The 20596-nt window shown below is 35.7% G+C and overlaps 3 protein-coding genes and 1 pseudogene across 4 annotated transcripts; 1 reads left to right on the top strand and 3 right to left on the bottom strand.

The window, feature by feature from the left end:
* The first annotated feature begins 83 nt into the window (after positions 1–83).
* On the top strand, positions 84–2922 carry LOC129358128 (elastase-1-like; annotated as a pseudogene).
* An 844-nt stretch (positions 2923–3766) lies between these two features.
* gls2b (glutaminase 2b (liver, mitochondrial)) lies at positions 3767–11826 on the bottom strand. 2 transcript variants are annotated; one of them, XM_055027486.1, is made up of 18 exons: positions 11597–11826; positions 11041–11140; positions 10773–10894; positions 9742–9871; positions 9469–9548; positions 8976–9139; positions 8735–8793; positions 8115–8147; positions 7934–7992; positions 7730–7796; positions 7556–7606; positions 7254–7430; positions 7045–7176; positions 6277–6369; positions 6137–6198; positions 5313–5389; positions 4757–4820; positions 3767–4631 (listed from the first exon to the last, which is right to left on the bottom strand). In XM_055027486.1, the coding sequence occupies exons 1-18, from the start codon at positions 11764–11766 to the stop codon at positions 4475–4477; spliced, it is 1797 nt and encodes a 598-aa protein (XP_054883461.1). In that variant the 5' UTR covers positions 11767–11826; the 3' UTR covers positions 3767–4474. The 2 variants fall into 2 exon arrangements, with proteins under 2 accessions (XP_054883461.1, XP_054883462.1); XM_055027487.1 differs by lacking the exon at positions 11597–11826 and having other exon boundaries at positions 10976–11133.
* Positions 11827–13155: 1329 nt separating this feature from the next.
* Positions 13156–16581, bottom strand: rdh5 (retinol dehydrogenase 5 (11-cis/9-cis)). Its single transcript, XM_055025255.1, has 6 exons — positions 16513–16581; positions 15537–15617; positions 15074–15396; positions 14738–14996; positions 13777–13940; positions 13156–13587 (listed from the first exon to the last, which is right to left on the bottom strand). Exons 2-6 carry the CDS (start codon positions 15614–15616, stop codon positions 13367–13369), a joined length of 1047 nt encoding a protein of 348 aa, XP_054881230.1. The 5' UTR covers position 15617; positions 16513–16581; the 3' UTR covers positions 13156–13366.
* A 1999-nt stretch (positions 16582–18580) lies between these two features.
* On the bottom strand, positions 18581–20582 carry bloc1s1 (biogenesis of lysosomal organelles complex-1, subunit 1). The gene is made up of 4 exons (XM_055025266.1): positions 20344–20582; positions 20177–20249; positions 19398–19530; positions 18581–19150 (listed from the first exon to the last, which is right to left on the bottom strand). Exons 1-4 carry the CDS (start codon positions 20402–20404, stop codon positions 19040–19042), a joined length of 378 nt encoding a protein of 125 aa, XP_054881241.1. The 5' UTR covers positions 20405–20582; the 3' UTR covers positions 18581–19039.
* Positions 20583–20596: the final 14 nt, after the last annotated feature.

Here is a 20596-nt window from a genome sequence, read left to right as displayed (position 1 = left end):
CTGACGATAACTGTGGGATCTGCACAGGTGGACGTAGGGTGGCATTGAACACGTAATTCACAACACTCCCAGATTTAGCTGACCTGAGGGTATAAAAGAGCATTGGACAGAGGTTGTCAGGACAGAAAGTTTAAGGAGACTGCAGATATGCTCAGGTTTCTTCTGTTGACCTCTCTTGCAGCCCTGGGTAAGTACCACCTAGTCTATTTTGAAGATTCTCCAGAGAAACCCCATATAGACTTAAATGTAATAGTTCTTTTGGATATCTGCTTTTCTCAGTTCTGGCTGAACCCCAGCCCAGGTACCTGGAGGACAGTGTTGGTGAAGAAAGAGTTGTGGGAGGAGAGGTGGCCAGACCTAACTCATGGCCATGGCAGGTATACTTCAAATCCTTTCAGACCTTATAATCCATGTGTTGCAAACTTAACAAAACAATCACCACCATAAAGACAAGACAAAAAGGCCTAAAAGTAGCTTTAAAGTTATTTAAAAATACAAGAAAACATGCAAATTTCATGGAACTTGCTTGCTGACATTAATAAGTGAAATCTTCAGCATCAGATTTTAAACTGATCACATCTGCTTTATAACTCAAGTACACCAACTGATAAATGTAATGAAAGTATATGTCCCTTAAATATTTCTCTAAAACAAGTCCAGGAATTATTACTATTTTTTCTCAATCAAACCTGGACATTTTCCTTTGAATCTCTTCATTCCCGTCAAGAGTTAGAGCTTATTTTTAGAAAGTGTTTTTAAGACATTGGAGAAAAGGTTTGGGGTTTGCTTACTTGTGTTTGCAAAACTGTCTCTTGGTGTTTTTCAGATCTCCCTTCAGTACAAATCTGGAAGCTACTTCTACCACACCTGTGGAGGAACTCTTGTTCGGAGAGGATGGGTCATGACTGCTGCTCACTGTGTGGACAGGTGGGAATCTTATGCATCATGGAAAAGCTGAAGAGATCAAAAACAAGAGAACAAGCAATTTTCATAGACCTGAATACTACTGTCCTACTTGTTAGAGATTCAGCTTCAAATAACTATAGATCATTTTGTTATTTTTTTTTTTTTGAATCATCTTGTATAAGTAATAACTAAAAGAAACTTCTTGTCTCTTCTGCATGGGCAAAAGATCAATGACTTGGCGTGTCGTTCTTGGAGATCATGACATCAGCAACAACGAGGGAAAAGAGCAGTACTTGAGCGTCAGCCAGGTCTACATCCACCCTAACTGGAACTCCAACAATGTGGCTGGAGGGTTAGTAAGAATGTAGTTTTGCCAGTTCTTAATGTGTATAGGGCAAAAAAGACCGACCTATACGTCAAATGCCACATGTTAAGTAATCTTGCACTTAAGTTTTAAAAACAAGAAGAATGTGTGTAATCTGATGCTTACTTGTTATGTATAATACTTTCCATGTAAAAAAATATATATTTTATGTTGTTTTCTTCTTTAATTGTTACTATAACTTCCAGGGAAGAGCATCAGTTAAGTAATTGCCAGCATAACCGTTGAGAAAAAAAGAAGTTTTTGTTGCTTAACTTCTGTTAAAAGATATGTGATACCTATTTCTTGAACAATACGGTTTTAATGGATTTTTGAATAAAATAACATTTTGGTTAGGTGGTTTTATTATTTTAAAAGAACTAAGAAATATGTTTCTTTATAGAGTTAAATTGTATTCACAACTCACCTTCCAAGAATCTTAAAAAAATTGGTATTTGCTTCCTGCGTCTTGTAGTTACGACATTGCTCTGCTGCGTCTGTCCACTGACGCTGTCCTCAACAACTACGTCCAGCTGGGCATTCTTCCTCCCTCCGGTCAGGTTCTGGCCCACAACCCCCCTGCTACATCACTGGATGGGGACGCACTCAGAGTGAGTCAAACACAATTTCACACCAAGATGATTAACATGGTGGACGTTCAGATAGGTAATGATATGTTTGGCTGTTTTTCCCAGCTGGTGGTAACCTGTCTGCTCAGCTGAAGCAAGCCTACCTGCCTGTTGTTGATCACAACACCTGCACCAGCTCTGGCTGGTGGGGCAGCACTGTGAAGAGCTCCATGGTCTGTGCTGGAGGTGCCAGCGACTCTGGTTGTCAGGTGAGCCACCTGTTGAACTCCCTCTTTTCAAAAAAAGTGGACAATCATAAGGTCCATAATGATGTGTGGAGTTACATAAAAGTACTGACACCAACAGATGGTGATACAGAAATAATTAACTGACTTTTTTGTCAGCTTACACCCACAAACTTTAGTGTATGACATTTTGATGCTATGTCACAGGTCAACACAAAACAGTGCATGATTGTGAGATAGAAAATAACTAACAGATGGTTTTGCACATTCTCTCCATTTTTTAATGACTTGAACTGAGCTCTGTGGGCATGCTGTTTTTTTTTAACAATCATTCCATGTTTTAAACTTATTACTCATTCCTTTAATTTTGCTGTTATAATAAAACAAAACATGAAAGTTCAAGAGGCAGGAATACTTTTCCAAGGGTGCAATAAAAGAAATCAAAATAAAGTCAGTGACATCCAGTTTTCATGACTAATTTTTTAAAATATAATTTTACTTATGCAGGGTGACTCTGGTGGACCCCTGAATTGCAGTGTCAACGGCCAGTGGGTGGTCCACGGAGTGACCAGCTTTGTGTCTTCCCTTGGCTGTAACACCTACCAGAAACCCACCGTCTTTACCCGTGCTTCTGCTTACATCAGCTGGATGAACAGCGTTAGTATTTGATAACTCAAGAATTACATAGATTGTAATGATTGATGTTTGAACATTGCAACTGATAATTTTATTTGCTTTTGCAGATCATGGGTTAAGAAGAAAAGCAATATCTGTGGAAAAAAGAACATTCTGGATTCTTTTCTCACTCCATCAAAATAAAGTCATGAAAATGGCATCTAAATTGCTTTGTCATGTTTGGTCAAAGTTTTATGATAAAAAATAAATTAATAATCTGATTCCTGATTGAAAGAAAAGAAAATCAGAGACATAGCTAATTAATTAAAGATTTAAACATTTCAGGGGAATCATTTTATTTTGAGGTCAATCTGTGAAAGGATTTAGCAGTGAACTAAAATCTCAGTAAAACCTTAATGTTAAGTTAATTTCAGACCTCTAATAGTACAAATGACAAGCACAAAAAAGCTAAACAAAAAAAAAACAAAACAAGAGAGACATGATAAATTAGCAAATAATATGCTGATAAAATGCATTTCATCTGCAAAAATTTGTTACGGAATTGGATACAGTTACAGAATATTCAGCAAATACTGACTCTAAGGTTAACTTGTTTCCTAGAGATGACACACTTCCAGACCCCAATTATTTCTGTTTGTCAGCCTTACTTTTTCCCCCCCCAGTTATTCTGGCTTCTCTAAATTCCTCTCACATTTTACTGATTAGTCATTAAATTCACTACTTATTTTAATCTTCAAAATTCCTATAATCTTAGAAGTGCTTAGCTTTTTATTCAGAAGCATGCTGCTCAGGCCAAAAATGATAGAAAGTAAATACATTAATCAGTCCAGATTTTTGGATGCTGTTGTGTAGTCTGCTCAGCAGGCTGGCTATGCACTTTCTTTTAACTTTCAGGACCTGTTGTTCACAAGAGGTTTCTTTTCATGCAAATAAAGTCCTGATCATTTTTTTTTAAGTTTAGTCTCATGCTACCACAGCGCCACCCGGTAACTGAAAACTGAGCCACGAGTGGTGTATAGACAAACTGCTAAGGAACTGTTATAAATTAAAACACTTCAAAAACATCTCTTTATTAATGAGATTTACAACAGAGTATTACTAAGCACATTTTCCATTGTTTTATTATGTATTCAAACTTTCAAGATTAAACAAAATACAAATTTTGCAATTCTGTATTGTAAACACACAGAATTTTTGCAAATACCTGTGGTTTTGTTTTAAGTTTGCATGTGTGCATGTAGTTACAAAGGCCAGAAGTATTTGTGAATAAGCCCCTGTGAACATCAAAGGCTAATGAAAATCCCATACAAAGGAATGGCTGTTCTGGATTGTGTTGAAAAATGACTAATTATTCTTTGATACTTATATTCATGATCCAACAGGCCATGTAAGGAAAATATAATTGCAAAATACAGAGATTAAAGCCTGTAAAAGCACTTTATTAACACATGTTTACAAATCATACAGAAAGTTTTAGCTTTAAATAGATATCTAAGCAAAAACATTGTGGTTGATGCAGAATTGCAGCAGTTTTAATTTGACATTGTCCTTAAATATTTTACTTGACACATTTTGACAAATTATAAATATAATAGCTTAAACCCTTGAAATATTTGTTACAGTATGCATAGTTCAATTACATTCATTTCGTCAGGATGTTTTGATTTGGTTCTTAGTTCATGTTTAACAATGAGCTTCCACAAGTTCACATAGGTTTCATAAATGTGCTGTCACGCTACCATTCTGTTTTATAGCTATCACACCATGCCTTCGATTGTATCCAGTTTTCGGGGATGTTCAGCCTCACCATGTTGCATTTCCTGCTGTTTCCAGTCTTGCTGATATTCTCTTAGCATCTTCACAACTTCTTCATGTCCAAATTGCATGGCATCATCAACTGGAAGATTCCCCCACCTGCAGTGAAATTTAACTAATTATCTTGGAGAATGTTGCCAGTTCAGATATAGACAGCATGTTCAAATGTTTAATAGACACTATGACATTAAGAATGAGGCAAAAGAAGAAGTAATTGTTCAAACCTGTCCTGAACAAATGGATCAACTTTGCAGGTATCAATGAGGAACTTTACAACATCTATGTGACCTGAGAACAAAAAGGTAGAAATAATTACATTTTCAGATTTCGGCCCACCAAGTCATTTTTCAAAAGTTCAGAATGGGCTTTATTTATTTGAGAAAAAAATAATAATTTTCCATACATTTTCTATTATATTTAAAAGGATGATGAGACTATATATAAAAGCACAAAGAAGTAGGCACAGTGAATCCAGAAAGTATTCACAATGACTCAGGTTTTTATTTTTTATTTTTACATATTTTTTCTTTATTTCTAGTGTTTTGATTATCATAGTTTACAGAAAACTTCAAATTTAATATCTTTGAGAATTTTGAGTATTTCATAATACTCAAAAAGGTATTTTAAACAGAAATGTCAGACTTCTGGAAAAAAAAAATGTCTATGGAATGAATACTTGGCTGGGCACTGGCAAAGACAGATAGGTTGATGGATACCAGACAGCTGAACATTTCAGTTCCAAAAATAACTAATGAGATGAGAGGTGATGGAGGAGCTCACCCTCTGCTGCAGCAATGTGTAGCGCTGTTCTAGAGTCGTAGTCTTTCAGACCCATGTCCACAGTTGAAAGGGCAAATCTGAAACATAAGTCATTTTGACTGTTCACTCGTTGTTTTTGATTACCAATAAATATTAAGAACAATTTAAGGGAATATAAACATGAGAATAAATGTTTGATCTACAACATTGTTGGGTTATTATGAATATCAGAAGAAAAATTGTTCTGGATCACTCCAATACAAAAAGTGTATTCACAGGTTTCTCCTGCAGGGGGAGAGGTTATTTTTTACTACATTGTTGTATTATCCTGTAAAGATTTCCATGCACACCAAAGCACAAAATAATAAAATGTACTAAATTGTTCATTTTATATTAAGTATGTTTCAGATTGTTTATGTTTCTAATAGCACCTATGATGAAGTTAATCAAGAAGTCTTAGAAATAAGTTCAACAGTAAGCAAACTCTTGAAAAAACATTTATCTAAATGTAATTTATTGGCCAAACAGCTATTGTGCAACAGTTACACAACTCTGCACTCACTGCCCACTTTATTGTGTACTCTTGTAAAAAACAAATGATATACTTAGACATACACTTTGTGTCTAAGTATAATAAAAAAATATTTATCCCCTTTACTGTTTGTCATAATAAGCACTAAAATAAATATGAAACTACAACTGGTGGAAATTATGCTACGTAACAATTCATGCTCCTAACTTTAAACAGAGTTCCTTCTTGATTCAATTTGTTACTTAAATTGTTGTGTTATTATTCAGACCAGATGTAAAGAAACAGGACAAATAAAAGCCAAAGCTTTGGGTACCTTCTCAGTGCTGACACATCCCCACTGAAGGCAGCAAACATCAAGTTGAAAACAGACTTGTTCTGAAAATACATTAAAGTTGCATGAGCATAAAGTGATGTATCTACACAGAAATTACACACAGAGCAAAAGCAGCGTACCCTGTCGTCTCCATCCTGCCGGCGGGGGTCTTGCTTCTTTACAAAGTGCCTCAGGTTGTCGTAATTGTGGAAATTGAATTGTGAAACCAGCTCCTACAGATGCAGAACAGAACAGCATTTTATTTTATAATCTTCAGGTTTAAGAGCTTGAGATACTCCTATATTATTCATTTTAGCCTTTGTGACAAATTTATGATAAACGATAAAGAAAGTCTTCAGTTATGGTCCCCTACATAATCTCAGAGGTACAAGATTATGCCCCTTGACTATTTATGTCTTATCAATTCAACCTTCAGCCAAAGTGTGCCTACAAAGTGATAGCATATCTTAAAATTGCTCAAAATAAACATTGAGTAATATTCTGTCAAAAAAATGGTTTACTCTGCAATTATTCTAAGCCCAGGCAGAAATGAGGAAGATCATAGTTTGACAATGACGTAAGACTTTTGCACAAGAAGGTCAATGTAGATTTTGCACATGCAAACTCAGCATCAAAAAATGTTGACCTTCTTGGCACAAACTAATACTAATACCTAATACTTAATACTAACACTTAATCTGCCAAACAACCACATTCATACCCATCCATTCGAGAATAACATAACAATTACATTGTTCAGCACATACACAAGCCTGGTTGACACTGCTAATAGGACATTCCTCCTATTATTGGTTGAAGCAGTGTATTTCTGCAGATAGCAACAAGACCACAGGGAAGAAGCAGAGGAGCTTTTATGTCTTATATTAAACAAATATTGTTGTATTTGCCTGACAGAAGTGTATTCCCCGAACACTGTTCCCAACTCTGTCCAAAGGTGGGGACCAGCACATCACTCCCATTACATTAGGGATCACCAGCAGTATTGCACCAGACACTCCGGATTTCGCTGGCAAGCCCACCTGGAAGAGGAGATCATGAATGGTTCAGCTGAACAGCAATACATACTTTTAGCTGGTCTGTGTCAAGTCATACTAACTTGAAAAGCCATCTGGCCAGAGAAGTCATACATCCCACAGGAGTGCATGAGGCTCAACGTGTTTCTCACCGCCTCTGCACTCAAGACTCGCTCGCCTGTGATTGGACAGATCCCTCCATTAGCCAGAGTAGCAGCCATGACACTTCCTGATTCACAGGACACCTCAATGGAACAAAGCTAGAGGGAAAAGAGTCCCCCAAGACACAAATGATTCAACCTAAATAATTTCTATTTCAGTTCAACTCAATCTTAAATCACAGAGGAAGACGCACCGCCTTTTTGATGAAGACAAAGAGTCTTACCTGGAAGTAAAAATCAAGGGCATCAATCATATCAGCTCCTGGAGGAAAACACTGGTGAATAAAACATAAAAATCAGAGCTTGACATTACATTTCTACAAAGTTTGTATAAATTGAAAGAAAAATATCACCAAAACAAAGGCAGAAGAAAATGCGCTCAATGTGTTTTAGCAGACCTTCTTCTCTTTCATGTAGTAACCAATGGCAAAATTTCTGTCACCAGTTTCCTTTTCTGATTGAAACCTGAGAACGACAAGCTGCAGGGGTTAATAATGGGTTATCAAGAATGTATTTAAGAACTGAAAACATAATGTGTGTAACAGAAAAACTATTTGAGCATGTATACAAAGAGTCAAAACGTTTGGGTATGATGAACTCACGTGGCATTGCTAAATCCAACATATTCTTGGCCGGCCATCTTTTTCACAAACTCCATAACCTGGGAATCAAAAAATATGATAATTTCTTCACATTAATACAACTATGAAAAAATTAATATTTGTGCCATAATTTTAAAATGATGGTTTCATAAGAAAGAGATATTCAAGGCACATTACTTACATAATCAAACTTTTCTGCCTTATTTGAGAGAGGCTGGAAATGAAGAAAAACTTTGATTGGAACAGTCAGTTTATTTATGACCTGCTACACATACATCACGAGCAGCTTCATGAATATATTAGTAATGGCATAATGTACTTCACTGCTAACAGTTGCAATAAAGTGCAATAAAGGACACATCGACAGTAATAGCTCAACTTTGGGTAATAGTTCAAACAGATATGGAGTTAGAAAAACTGCTCCATTTTAGATTTTCTGTTTTAAATATGTAAAATTAATCTTTAAGACATCAACGAGAATCATCTATATTCAGATAGTGTATTTAGAAATTTATTTTAAGAATCTCACTGCAGCTGACTCAACAATCTGCCAGGTATAAGCGTCGCTCTTTGCTATTGTTCAAATGTGTCCAGAGCAAATTTAATGTTTTCCAGATATTCATTTGAGATATTCATTTGAAAGACCAGCAACAATAATTTAAATAACCATTGCTGTTTTTGTATCTCTAAAGCAGCAATAACACCTACTTTCTATGCTTCTGTAACTGATTTTTACTAGAAACAATTTCGTTTGTTGTTTGCACATGACCTAAATGCGACTATTAAAGTCAACCTGTTCACCTTGATGAGAGAGCTGATCAAAATGGCTCCAGCATTCACCATGGGGTTGTGAGGCTGATCTAGATGAGAGTATAAATGAGATAAACACAAAGTTAAATAAGAGTTCTGAACAACAACTGGAAAAATATGAATGAATTAATGCTTAAATTTAAACCATGTGCATGTATAGCATTGTCATACACTGACAGAGTGATGAAGATTTTAGAAGTGAAACAAGGTGGTGATGACCTGTTATGCATACCTTCCTCATCAAGAGAAAGAACATTGAACTTGAGTCCACTGGGCTCCATGCCGACATAGTTGTGAACCTTCTCTGTTCCAGATTCATGGACAGCGATGGCATACTGCAAGGGCTTCACACATGACTGCAGACAGAAGGGCTGCTTTGTGTCACCAACAGAGTGCCTAAAGAAAGAATATGGAAAACGCTCTCAAATATAATTGATATAGTTATTATAGATAAAAAATATTTAATTAGCTAACTGGGGGCATTTTTAAAGCTTTTTCTGGGGTTTTTGATTGCATTAGACCTCTGACGACTTGTGTGCTCATGGTGCTTTGGTATGCACCATGAAATATCTTTTCAGATATTTCTATTGCCTTTAATAATATGTTTGCTCAACACCTCAATTCTGGGCATATAAATATTCAACATGTACCTTACTCTAAATAATATTCAGTAATAAGTCTAGTTTAAGTTCTGAATGGTCAGAAAAAGTAAATGTAAATCCTACCTCTGTCCATCAACTGTACATAAAGAAACACCCCATAATTCTGGACTGAACTTAGCCAGCTGAGGAATGTAGTCAGCAACCTGAAGCCACAGTTTAAAAACAGAAAAGCAGAATATGGTAATGAAAGATGTAGCAGCTTTTAAATGTAAAAATCCCAGTTGACAAATTTTAAGAAAGTGGAGATAAACATGTTAAGTTTTGAATTTGAGATTTCAAACATCAACACTTTTGTCAGATTTTGATGAAATAAAAAGTCAAGCAAAATAAAATTACCTTTCCATCACTTTGTTCTTGAACTGTCTTGTAGATTTCATTGATTTTCTCTGCAAACACATCAAACTCAGGGATGATGAATTTTTTTCGGAAGGCCTGGATCAGCAGAACGATGTTGCCACCAACACATCTGAAAATGAAACATAACAAAGACAATAATGGCTAAAATTTATATTCACTTCAATATTATATTTTCTAAATATGACAAGGCATAACATACAGAACATAAAACAAGCATTGAACATTATGGCAATCTCTTGTTTGGTTAATTTAATATTTTTGCAGAACAAACTAAAACAAACAATTTCAGCCTGGTGCAGGGTGGCATATCATTTTGCAAATGGACAAACAAATGCACCTCGGAGAGATAAGACAAAGAATGAGAGGTGCAGATAACATATTAGATCACATGGCATACATTTATTAATGGTACATTTCTCATTAAATTTTGGGGTAGTTGAAAATACAACAGGAGAAGTTAGCAGAAGTAATTATGCAGCATTACACAGACCATAAACCTTGTATTAAAATGGAATATTGGATTATTGTTTGAAGGTCAGACCAATAATAGCTTGGACGCATGGTTTCAGAAGCCTGGTGATGATTGGAAACAAAACACCATGAGGCTCTTAGTGCTGTGATAAAGATACAATTGTGAAGGGCTGTAGAGGATCCTGCATCTATTTTGATGCTTTAAAAGATTGTAGGAATTTAAATTGAGGCCCAGCAAAAACTGGGTGGAGACCTTGTATTTAAAAGTTGGCCTGAGGTCCCAACTCTCATCAGAGCAAATGGAGATACGACATGTAGTGTGGCAAGACTAATGCCTTAAAAATACAACAGTACTGGAATTGTGCTGACGAAGCCTGCTGACAGATTTCAAAAACAATGTTAAGAAAACTTCTCAATTGGTGCAAAACTTCTCAATTGGTGCACCCTATTTAGCACAATCTGGGAATGTATCTATCTAATTCTGCTTTCAGTTTTGAGATGAAAATTCTGTAGAATATTAAATGCTAATACCATCTCACCTGTGGAAAAGGTCTCTATCCATCATCACCTCACCAACAGAGTCCGTCTCAGCCTGCTGAAGCTTCTCCATGCACTCTCTGAGCCGAGGGTCTGAGGGCTGAAGGCCAGTTTTTTTCAGGGCCTGAAAACATAAAATCAGCCTCATCATCTCTCCAGATGTAATGTAAAACCCATATGATGATATTTGTGGAATAAATTTTACCTGTTTCTAAAGGGCATAGGGAATCAATGGATGCTTAAAATGAAGAAAATAGAAGCTATATTTACAGCGTTAAAGTATGAAATGGGCACTTGGTCTCTTCCTTCGGTGATGGTGTAGAAAAGCATGTTTTCCACTCCAGAACTGGGAGATGTGGAATGCATGTTCCTGAAATGAAAAGTAAAGACTATAAGACAAAATATTAATATTGTCATATTTTCATTACTCGGAATAGAATAACCTTCAGTCCTTTACAATCATATTATTACAATAAAATTAGGAAATATTTTGTGCTTTGTGATAAATACAAATGACAAAGATATCATTTATATACCTGACATCTCCAGTATTAAATAGTCATGTTTTTTTCTCCCTTTTTGGACTAAAATTAATAACATAAAATCCTGAGAGCCGCGTTTATCCAAATATTCCTAAATATAACTTAGTTATATAACTTACTTTCGGATGAGACGTTCTGTGTCATTTTAAGATTCTTTTCTATTCAGATATTGATAAATTGTATTTGCTATGACAAATGAACTTGCCTTCAACTCACTGTCAGGTTATTTATCAACTGATAAAAAGTTTATATATAACCAACAAGTACCAAACAGGGGTACTTACATTTTATTATAGGAATGATCCGCGTGGGTGTAAGTTCGTCGCTGAAATGTAGTTGTTGAATTTCTGACCAAACATACTGGATGTATGGAGAGAAAATTCCTCATCGTATTTGTATTTTTGGAAATAACTTGCAGAAGTTCTGACAGTCGCAGCGCGTTGAGGCAGTGCATGGTTAAACGACAGCGACAAACGTGGAGTTGATAAGAGGAGTCGGGTTGGCTGAGAATGCTCCGTCTGTAAAGCTCCAGCTGATATGTCAAAGTTCAGGAGAGCAAACGCTGTGCTGCTTTCAGGTTGTGTCAGGAATTTTCCAAGACTGGCATTTGGCAGTTAATTTTTCAGGATGTAGGTTACAAACAAATCATCTGGTATTTATCACACACCTAGTTATATTTGTTTGAGCTTGTAGCTGAACAGAAATATAAACCTGTAAATAAAAATGATGGAACTAGTCGAGTAATTATCTAAATTTATTGTGAGATTTATCACATTACTTTGTGTTGGTTTGTCATAGTGAAATATCATATGCAGGCTAAGGCATAAATTAGGCAACTTTTCAGTTAGAAACATTTAGATTTTTATCTCGTTCTTGATGATGTTCCTGAAAAAGATAAAACATCACAAGTAATCATAAATGGGATTTTAGTGGAGCTCAATAAAAAATAATTCCTAATTGAATTTGGCTTTGTTGTTATTTCATTAATGGGTGTCTGTGAACAAAGTATTTAGTAGTATTAATGTAGCATTTAGAGATTTGACACAAGTTTCATTTAGCTGTTTTGTTTGCCAAATACACTTGTTGAAGTGACTTGATCTTAAAATTAAGAAATTGGTTTGTTTCATAATTATGTACAAGTTGAGAACAGTGTTGGGAATCAGGGTTTTGGTTTCTTTGTGGGATTTTTCTGTTTGCCTCCTGTTTCTCCCCTTCATCCACTAGATCAAGGGTGCCCAAAGTCGGTCCTCTAGGGCCTTCAAAGACACCCACAAAGAGACCATACCCTAGAAACCACTGTATTTCCCCCTGGCTGAAGTTTTTCTTCATATCAATTAAGGTCAGTCAAATTCTTCCTGAAGCTCCAATTTCCGACAACCTCCAAACTCACCATCTCTTTTCCACTGCTTTTCAGACAACCCTGGTTGCCAACCTCAAGGACAAGAATCACACAATCTCACTGTTTTCATCATTGTTAAAATAAACTTTATTTATCTGACCATTTGTTCTCCTGGAGGTATTCTGTATGTGGGTAAAGAAACTGGAACCCAACATGACAACCAGGGCCTCTTTAAATTTTAACCAGGTTTGGCAGCCATCACAACAATGCAGATTATTGTAACACAGTATGCAGACAGTGTTTATTATTGATATGATGGGTTACTGATTCAAAGCTGAGCTTGTTTTTAATATTTCTCTGGGGTTAATATAACTTTATTCAGGCTGTGATCACTCAACGTACCGGTGCCCATGCCTGCAAAATAACAAATTTCACAGAAATAACCCCAAACAAACAAACAAACAAAAACAAAATAAAGCAATAAGTACTATTTTCTCTTTGCAATAGGGTTAGACCAGTCTTAATTGACAAATTTCACAAATATACAAACTTATATGGATATACTACTGTACAGTAAAATATACACAAAATGCATACAAGCATAATCTGATTATTAAATGGTCAGTGTCTATTATGGACAGCAGGGTCTACTGCATCAGACACAATAACATAATGAAGCTAAAAATTCTGAAGGCATTCTTCAAGAATTGATGAGTTACACACTCTTGGAAGGACGAGGGAGCACCAGCTTCAGTCCAATATCAACCACACAGGAAGGCATGTAAGAGAGAGGGATCCAGAGAAGCTTAGCATCCCAGCCGGCGCTGTACCGAGTGCGTGGGTGAGCTGCAGTCAGAGCGTGCTCCATGCAGCTGGTCACCTTGGTGAGGTCTGAGTCACACACGGCATGCATGATCAAACGCTGGATCTTGATGTCTGGAAACAAGAAACGCTAAAATGAAGGATAACTTTTCCCTTTTTCATTACTAGTGTTGCCCCAAACACTGTGCCGCTCCAGGCATCCACAAAACGGCCACTGAACAGACACATACGGTTTTAGCACACATTGCCAAAGACAGCTCAACGCATAAAGCTTCCTTCCTCTGTAAGTCTGTTTATACTTACAGTTATCCAGGTACTTCTCTCCATAGCTTGCTTTCACTTCGGGGCTGAGCTGATTCCAGAGACGGTGCAGTTCCCTCTCAATGGGATCAAGATTGGTGACTGCTGTCTTGAAAAACCCTGGCTCAATGATACACACTTTGATTCCAAAGTAGTTTATATCTCTCCTGAAAATGGAAACCATACAGAAGCATGTAATGCAGTTTTACATGCTTCAAGTTCATTTAAAAGTTTGTAAATTACCCTTCCCTCTTTATACCATTGAACTTTTAGTTTGATCATGCTTTGATCATGATTAATCAATAGGAATTGACAGATCATTTCAACTCTTTTCTAACACTTACATTTTTCATAGCATAAAATGCATCACTGCATGCATAAAATGATTTACTGTAATCAGTCTATAGGTTGTACATTCGCAAGAGCTAATAGCACAAGCCAAAAACATAAGAGGGTTAGGTAAGGCTTGTCAATTCAAAATGGTCTTCTCTCAAGTTACATAAAAAAATTTATTATATAAATACAACTGTAAAAATTAACATTTTCTATTATGTAAAAATTGATAGACTTTATAACCATCAATGCTCTCATTAAATAAGTGTTCACATCTCTGCTGTTATTTGCACATACGACCTTTCATTAATGGGTGTCTGTGCAAATACTCTGTTGCTGTTTTACATGCACAAATGCAGTCATCTTGTTCGTTTTTATTGCTCTACTCAGTCATAGATTTCCTTGAATTTGACTGTGCTATTTTTAATAACTGCACAGCATTATAATTTATCATATGTTGCAAATTCACCCTTAATGTCTCTTATTCTTCTTTTTCTATTGTTGTAATTTTTTTTTACCTCACTTTGAATAACAATACTTCCCTTTACTTTTGACTTGCTGCTGAATTTGAATTTTCCCATTGTGGGAAAATAAAGGATGATTTTTTTTTCTACTCTATTATCGGTTTTACCTCAGGCAGTCAGAGAAACTCTCCACTGCAAACTTGGAGATGCAGTATCCACCACCATTTGCAGCCACCCTGCCGAGGACAGATGCCACATTTACAATACGTCCACGGGCCTTTTTAATGAGGGGCAGGAAGGTCATAGTCATGGCAATGACTCCATTCATGTTCACTTTCAGTGTGCTGTGGAAATCCTCCACTCGCATCCACTCTGAAGGACCCATGGGTAAGGAACGTCCAGCATTGTTCACAATACCCCAAAGTCCTACAAAGAAAACAAAATTGAAAAGTTACAATTTCAAAACTGATTTCTCATATATTTATTGTGTGATTTAATCTCACCTCTATCGCCAACCTCCTTCTTGGTCCACTCCATAGCTGCCTGGATGCTGCTCTGACTGGTCACATCCAGCAGGACTGTCTTAAGATGAGGCCCTGTCACTCTTTTCAGATCATCAGCTCCCTTCTCTGTGAGACAGCCAGCCAGAACTCGAAAACCTCTACGGTCGAGCTTCTTGCACAGAAGGTTGCCAAACCCCGTGTCACAACCAGTCACGAAGACATACTTGTCAGAAAGGTTCTCTATCTCCAGGCTGTCTCTGTACAGCCACACCAGAATCCACAACAAAGCAAAGGAAGCTGCAATGTAGTACAAGGCATTTTCTCTACAAAAGAAAAAAAAAAAAAAAGAAGACATAACATCATGAAATTATGTCTCAATCTGTAATTTGCTCTTAGAACTAAAACTAGAACTAGAACCAAATCTAAACCGTAAAAAAAAATGTCTTGTGTTTTAATTTCTTACCCTAAAATTTCGTATATATACTGTGTATTCATGTTGCCTTCAGGAGTTTGTTTTTGGCCTCGAAACTGGTCAAAAAACATTCTGCAAAAATGTTTCAAAGGTAATTAAAGCATAAATACAATGAGAAGCATTTGAAATTCAATTTAACAGTAGCCTTATAGGATTGGATTGTAGTGGGACATTCTTGACAGCCAGTAAAAACAAGCAGCATATTTACTAAGACCTGTTTTTAGTGCAGGGCTGTTGCGGTTGGTGTGAGCACATGAGGAATCTTTGGATAATACTCTTACAGAAGAAAGAAAGGAATTTGTAATGGAGCGAGACAGAAGCAGGGGATTATTTTATTTTTAGGTATAATTTCAGTCTCTGTGATGGAGCTGCTTGGCTTATGGCAAAAAAGCCAATTAATTTTCAGGCTTATCACTTAATAATACAACAAAAAAACTTCTGTAGCTATCAAATTTACCATAGCAATTAAATACTGAATAAATACAATGACCACAAATTCAGAGTAAGGAAATGTAACAACTGGTTATAATTGCCTATAAAATATTGTGTTTTAATTACTATTAATGCAATTCATTCATTTCAGAAGTGTTATTATTATTATAATGACGATTATTATTATTATTATTCATTTCAGTTTTAGGAAATTATGTTATTGTCAACATATCCAAGAATTTAAATCAAATTTAAGCTGTTTTTATGGGTGTTATTTCAAACAACTCTAACCTCTTACGTTATTTTTCAGTATTTACTGAACATTATTTAGAGGTTTTTCAAGGTAGTTAAAAACAAACAAACAAACAAAAAACCTCTTTCTGGCCATCTAAAGTTCTATTCTATTCTGTTCTATTCTGTTTTCGATATCATACATTCAATGCACTTTGTGAACTTGAAATAACAAGCATTTAATAATTCACTGCATTAATTCAGATTTGAGAGAATAAAAATAATGACAAAACTCTTAACCTACCTTATTCTCTTATTGGTCAATGACGGCTCTCCACAGTCAGCCCCCTTCCCTTTCCCTTTCTGTATATTCTTCTGATTCAGCTCAGAGGGGCTAGTCAAAGAGAAGCTTTATCCTTGAGGCTTATCCGTTAAGACGTGTTCACTATTAGTAATCCTCAATCCGTAACTATTGCAATTGTTTTGAGGAAAATTGTGAGGGGAACAGGGCAGAAAAACTAAGCCCCAAAGATTTTTTTTTTGCATGAACACCAAAGTATCAGAACAGTATTTTTTTTCGTTTAGAACATAAAACTTAGAACTTAGTTGTTCTCACACTTGGGTTTAAAAGTTTTAGGATTATGTAAAAAGTTCTGATGAATCCACTAGTCACAGTATTTAGTTTCAGGAGATCATTCAGTTCACTCACTTTAGAAACAGTCAAATGTATACTGAATAGCTTGAAATGATTGGTGTTTCTAACATAAAAGACTAAGAAAACATTCACAAATATGCTACAATGCAAATCCATTTAATAAGAGAAAAAAAATCTACAATAGCCTGGTTGTGTAACTCTGCATGCTTTCGGACTAATACCATGTAAATGCCCTTTTGATTCAAAAACATTACTCAATATTCTTTAGGTATTAACGTTGTGTCGGAAGTGAGGACATCTTATGTTCACAGCCTTCTTGAGGTGACCTGGATGTATTTTTCCACTCACTGTGATGCTGAAAAATAAAATCAGCATCAAATGTGAAGATGTCTTTTTCACCGTTAAAGAAAACATCTGAAGGTTTTGGGCCAAACGATGACTGTAATTTAGAACTATTCATGGCCTTCTTCAGTTTGACAAAAACAGTTCAATTTCTAGAAACACCAAATCATGATGCTACCACTATGTCTTCCTTTGGTGTGTTCTTTTTCTTTAGAGATCTGTGGGGTTTTGATGCCAAAAACAACTTCTGGTATTGATGCCCAAAAACATAATGTTCATCAGACCATTACACATTCACAAGACAAACTGGGAACATTTATTCAAGGTCTACATGCTTTTTGGGTAGAAAAAAATCTTCTGTCTTGCCAACTCAGGCTAATACTGTAGATTATTGTCAGCAATAGAAGAAAACTAGCAGGAACAATAAATCATGCAGTACCTTGCTGTCTTCTAGCCAGCCTCCCTAATTTATGCTTGAAAAAACATGCAGCTTTCTTAATTTGAAAAAAAAAAAAATAATAAAAATCTTTATTCTTTGTAACATTTCTGAAAATTGTGGCTTTAGCAAAATGATAGAAATGAGCAAATTTGGAAGACCAGGGTTCAACTATAACAGATTTGTTTTCTTTTGAATTGATTTAAACAGCATATGTCACATTAAATGTTTTAGATAATTTTTTGTTCTTATTTATTTTTTCTTTTTCATAAAAAAGGGTGGTTATTCAATTTTATTGGGTGAGTGGTCCCAAAATTATGAAACAACAAACTAAGAAGTTGAACTATGAGCGTGGTAAATAATTATTTCCTAACTATTTCAGTGTCTGGAAAAACTTAGTTTATATCTACTTCTACATTTATAATATCCAAATCTGGACTTTATGTAGATTCCAAACATCACTGTTTGTGAAGGATATTTTTTTTTTTGTTTCTAAAAAAATTAAACAATGACTTGCTTGGCAGATGAACAAAACCTTACAGTTTGCTTAGTGAAAAAGATATAGAACTGTAAAATAAAAACAAAGGCATGAAGGCTCATACTTGAGTGCAGGATTAAAAGTCTTAATTAGTTTCCAAATAGTGTTGTAACTACGTGAGTGTACACTGAACCCGGTTGTTCTAGGACATAACTTTTACGTCACACATTCCACTGATTATCCAGTCCTTGTAGATTGTGGTTCCCATGAGTTTCTGTTACAAAACTTTGTAGAGAAACATCTAGGCTATTTCCAGTGTTTCACTTTTGTAACACACCCATAAACATCAGGTAGGAGATTAAATACTTCCCAACTCTTCCCACCATTTAGATTTATTCTTTTCATTTTTCCTTCATGTACTTCTTGTTGTCAAGAGAGAAGAATGAAAACACAACTTCAGCTATTATTGTTTGTTTTATTGTTATTTACGATAACTGTCCATTTATTATAACTTGTCTAATGAAAATAAAAATTAAAAATAAATTTTGTCAAGCTACACATTTGAAAATTACCTTTGCAACAACTGAAATTCAATCTTCACTTATATCAGATGTGCATACAGGAGAGATGAGGTGCACATGTAAATATGTCATTAGTTCTTTTAAAGAGATATTTTAAAGAATAACTTACCAGAAGTTCTGCCTATTAAATACTTTCATGTTCTATCCCTCCCAAAAAACTTTGTCTTTCCAGTTTTCAAGCTAAAAACAAAGCTTCCCCAGTGAAACGCATCTGAACTACATCATCCAATACAACAGACAAATATTTGTCAGTAAAATATCAATCTCACTCCACTCAGAGGGGTGGATTCATGTGTAGCTTTAGATACAGGAACAAATGTACTGTAAAAAAATACATGCTTATGAGCAAGTAGACTGAAGCTGCCCTTTGTGAACGTACTCCAGAGCTGTGGCAATTGTTCTCATGTCCATCTCAATGCTGCGGGCCCAGTTTTCAACATCTCCAATTTCCTGTTTGAGAGGGAAGAAAGTTAAAAAGAACAAAAATGTTGCCACAAAATAAAAAGATTTGTAAGCCCTGGGGTAATTGAAAAGTTTGATATTCACCAACATGGTACTTTTTTATTAAAAAGTTGGAGAACCTTTGGCTTAGATATTCCAGTATATTTAATTTATAAGGAGCAGGCATTCAGTGTAAGGGTAAATGTGCTAATGGCAAAAATAAAAATGAAGTAAACATCTGACAGTATTAACATACTTTTAATGCTTGATTGAATCCCTCCACCATGCTGATCCATTGAGCTGTTTGCTTGGAGAATTGGTTCGCCTGCACTTGGAGTGTCTTAACTTCATGATCCAGTTTGCGTTGGTTTACATATGCTTGAGCAACACTGAGAAAAAGGGAAAAAGGGAAAAATACTGAGCTTACTAGCTTTGTGCCCATCAGCTACCCACTGAGTCTTTGACTGGGAAATGACTCAGTGAACACTTGGCTACTTTACCTCCAACCATGTTCCAATTTTTTTTTATCTTTTTCATTACAAACTAGTGCAACAACAGCCATTAAATCCTGCTCTCGCTCTATAAGATAATTGTCTTGGTTTGTTCACATCTTTCACAATACTAAGAGCTACTTTTGTTTGAACTGTATGTGTGCTCAATCATTTCAAGTAAAAAACTGAAACTGGCTCATGAAAGATTGTCAGTACACTGTAAAAATCTAAAACGATCCTTGAATCTAAGCAAGTCGTTATTGTTTAGTAAGAGTGTTGTTTTCTGGCGAGTCAAAATTACTGACTAGCCAAAATGAGCAAACTATGAAAAAACATTTGAAATAACATGTCAATGACACATTCATTGGTCATTGAAAGGTCTTTGTTCGAGTCAAATAAATTTTTATTCTAAACATATACAGTGTCAAAAGGACAGTGATGAGTTAAGAAACCCCAATCATAGGAATGCAAAGTTGTTTAAAGCTGTAACCATCTCTGTGTTTTAATAGATGTATGAAGAAAGACATGAGGTAATTTTTCCTACCCAACGTTCAGGTGATCTACCAGAGCTTCAGTTAGACAGGTAGCAGCAGCGATCGCTTCACGTCTGCGTTTCTCTGTGAAACAAACAATAAACCATATGATCAACATTGAAATCTGTAGATTTGTTTTTAGCATGAGCTAGCATCACAGCTATCCAGCTTTCCTTACCCTGCAGCTCCTTCCGCTCATTTTGCTTCGCTTGATGCTCCTTCAGAAGGCGAGACAACATGTTGTTTGAGCAAAAGTTAGGGTTATTGTTAGCTAAAGCCAACTCATTTCACGATTGTTTTTATTGTAAGGGAAGATACGACCAAGGGATCAGAATGAGACCATGTAGCTTATCACGAGATGTCACTCTCGGATGTCTCACGTGACTGTTTCCTCATACAATTATGCGCAGTCTTAAATGTAAAGCCTCATT

This window comes from Poeciliopsis prolifica, unplaced genomic scaffold (assembly GCF_027474105.1).
Source record: "Poeciliopsis prolifica strain line A6 unplaced genomic scaffold, Auburn_PproV2 SCAFFOLD003, whole genome shotgun sequence".
NCBI lineage: Eukaryota > Metazoa > Chordata > Actinopteri > Cyprinodontiformes > Poeciliidae > Poeciliopsis > Poeciliopsis prolifica.
The sequence above is the reverse complement of the archived record's forward strand: the minus strand, read 5'-3'. Positions and strand labels throughout refer to the sequence as shown.

Bases quoted from the DNA above. Each gene is read 5' to 3' on its own strand.
- gls2b (XM_055027486.1), bottom strand. From the start codon at position 11,766: ATGCACTGCCTCAACGCGCTGCGACTGTCAGAACTTCTGCAAGTTATT. The intron at 9,549-9,741 runs GTAATTTTATTT...CTGTGGCTTCAG, and splicing joins AAGAACAAAGTGATGGAAAG to GTTGCTGACTACATTCCTCA. The intron at 4,632-4,756 runs GTTTGAACAATT...ATTTCACTGCAG, and splicing joins GATCCATTTGTTCAGGACAG to GTGGGGGAATCTTCCAGTTG.
- rdh5 (XM_055025255.1), bottom strand. From the start codon at position 15,616: ATGTTTTTTGACCAGTTTCGAGGCCAAAAACAAACTCCTGAAGGCAAC. The intron at 14,997-15,073 runs GTGAGATTAAAT...TTTTCTTTGTAG, and splicing joins GAAGGAGGTTGGCGATAGAG to GACTTTGGGGTATTGTGAAC. The intron at 13,941-14,737 runs GTAAAACCGATA...TTCCATTTTCAG, and splicing joins AGTTTCTCTGACTGCCTGAG to GAGAGATATAAACTACTTTG.
- bloc1s1 (XM_055025266.1), bottom strand. From the start codon at position 20,404: ATGTTGTCTCGCCTTCTGAAGGAGCATCAAGCGAAGCAAAATGAGCGG. The intron at 20,250-20,343 runs GTAAGGAAAGCT...TTTGTTTCACAG, and splicing joins TGAGCGGAAGGAGCTGCAGG to AGAAACGCAGACGTGAAGCG. The intron at 19,151-19,397 runs GTATGTTAATAC...CCTCTCAAACAG, and splicing joins GATTCAATCAAGCATTAAAA to GAAATTGGAGATGTTGAAAA.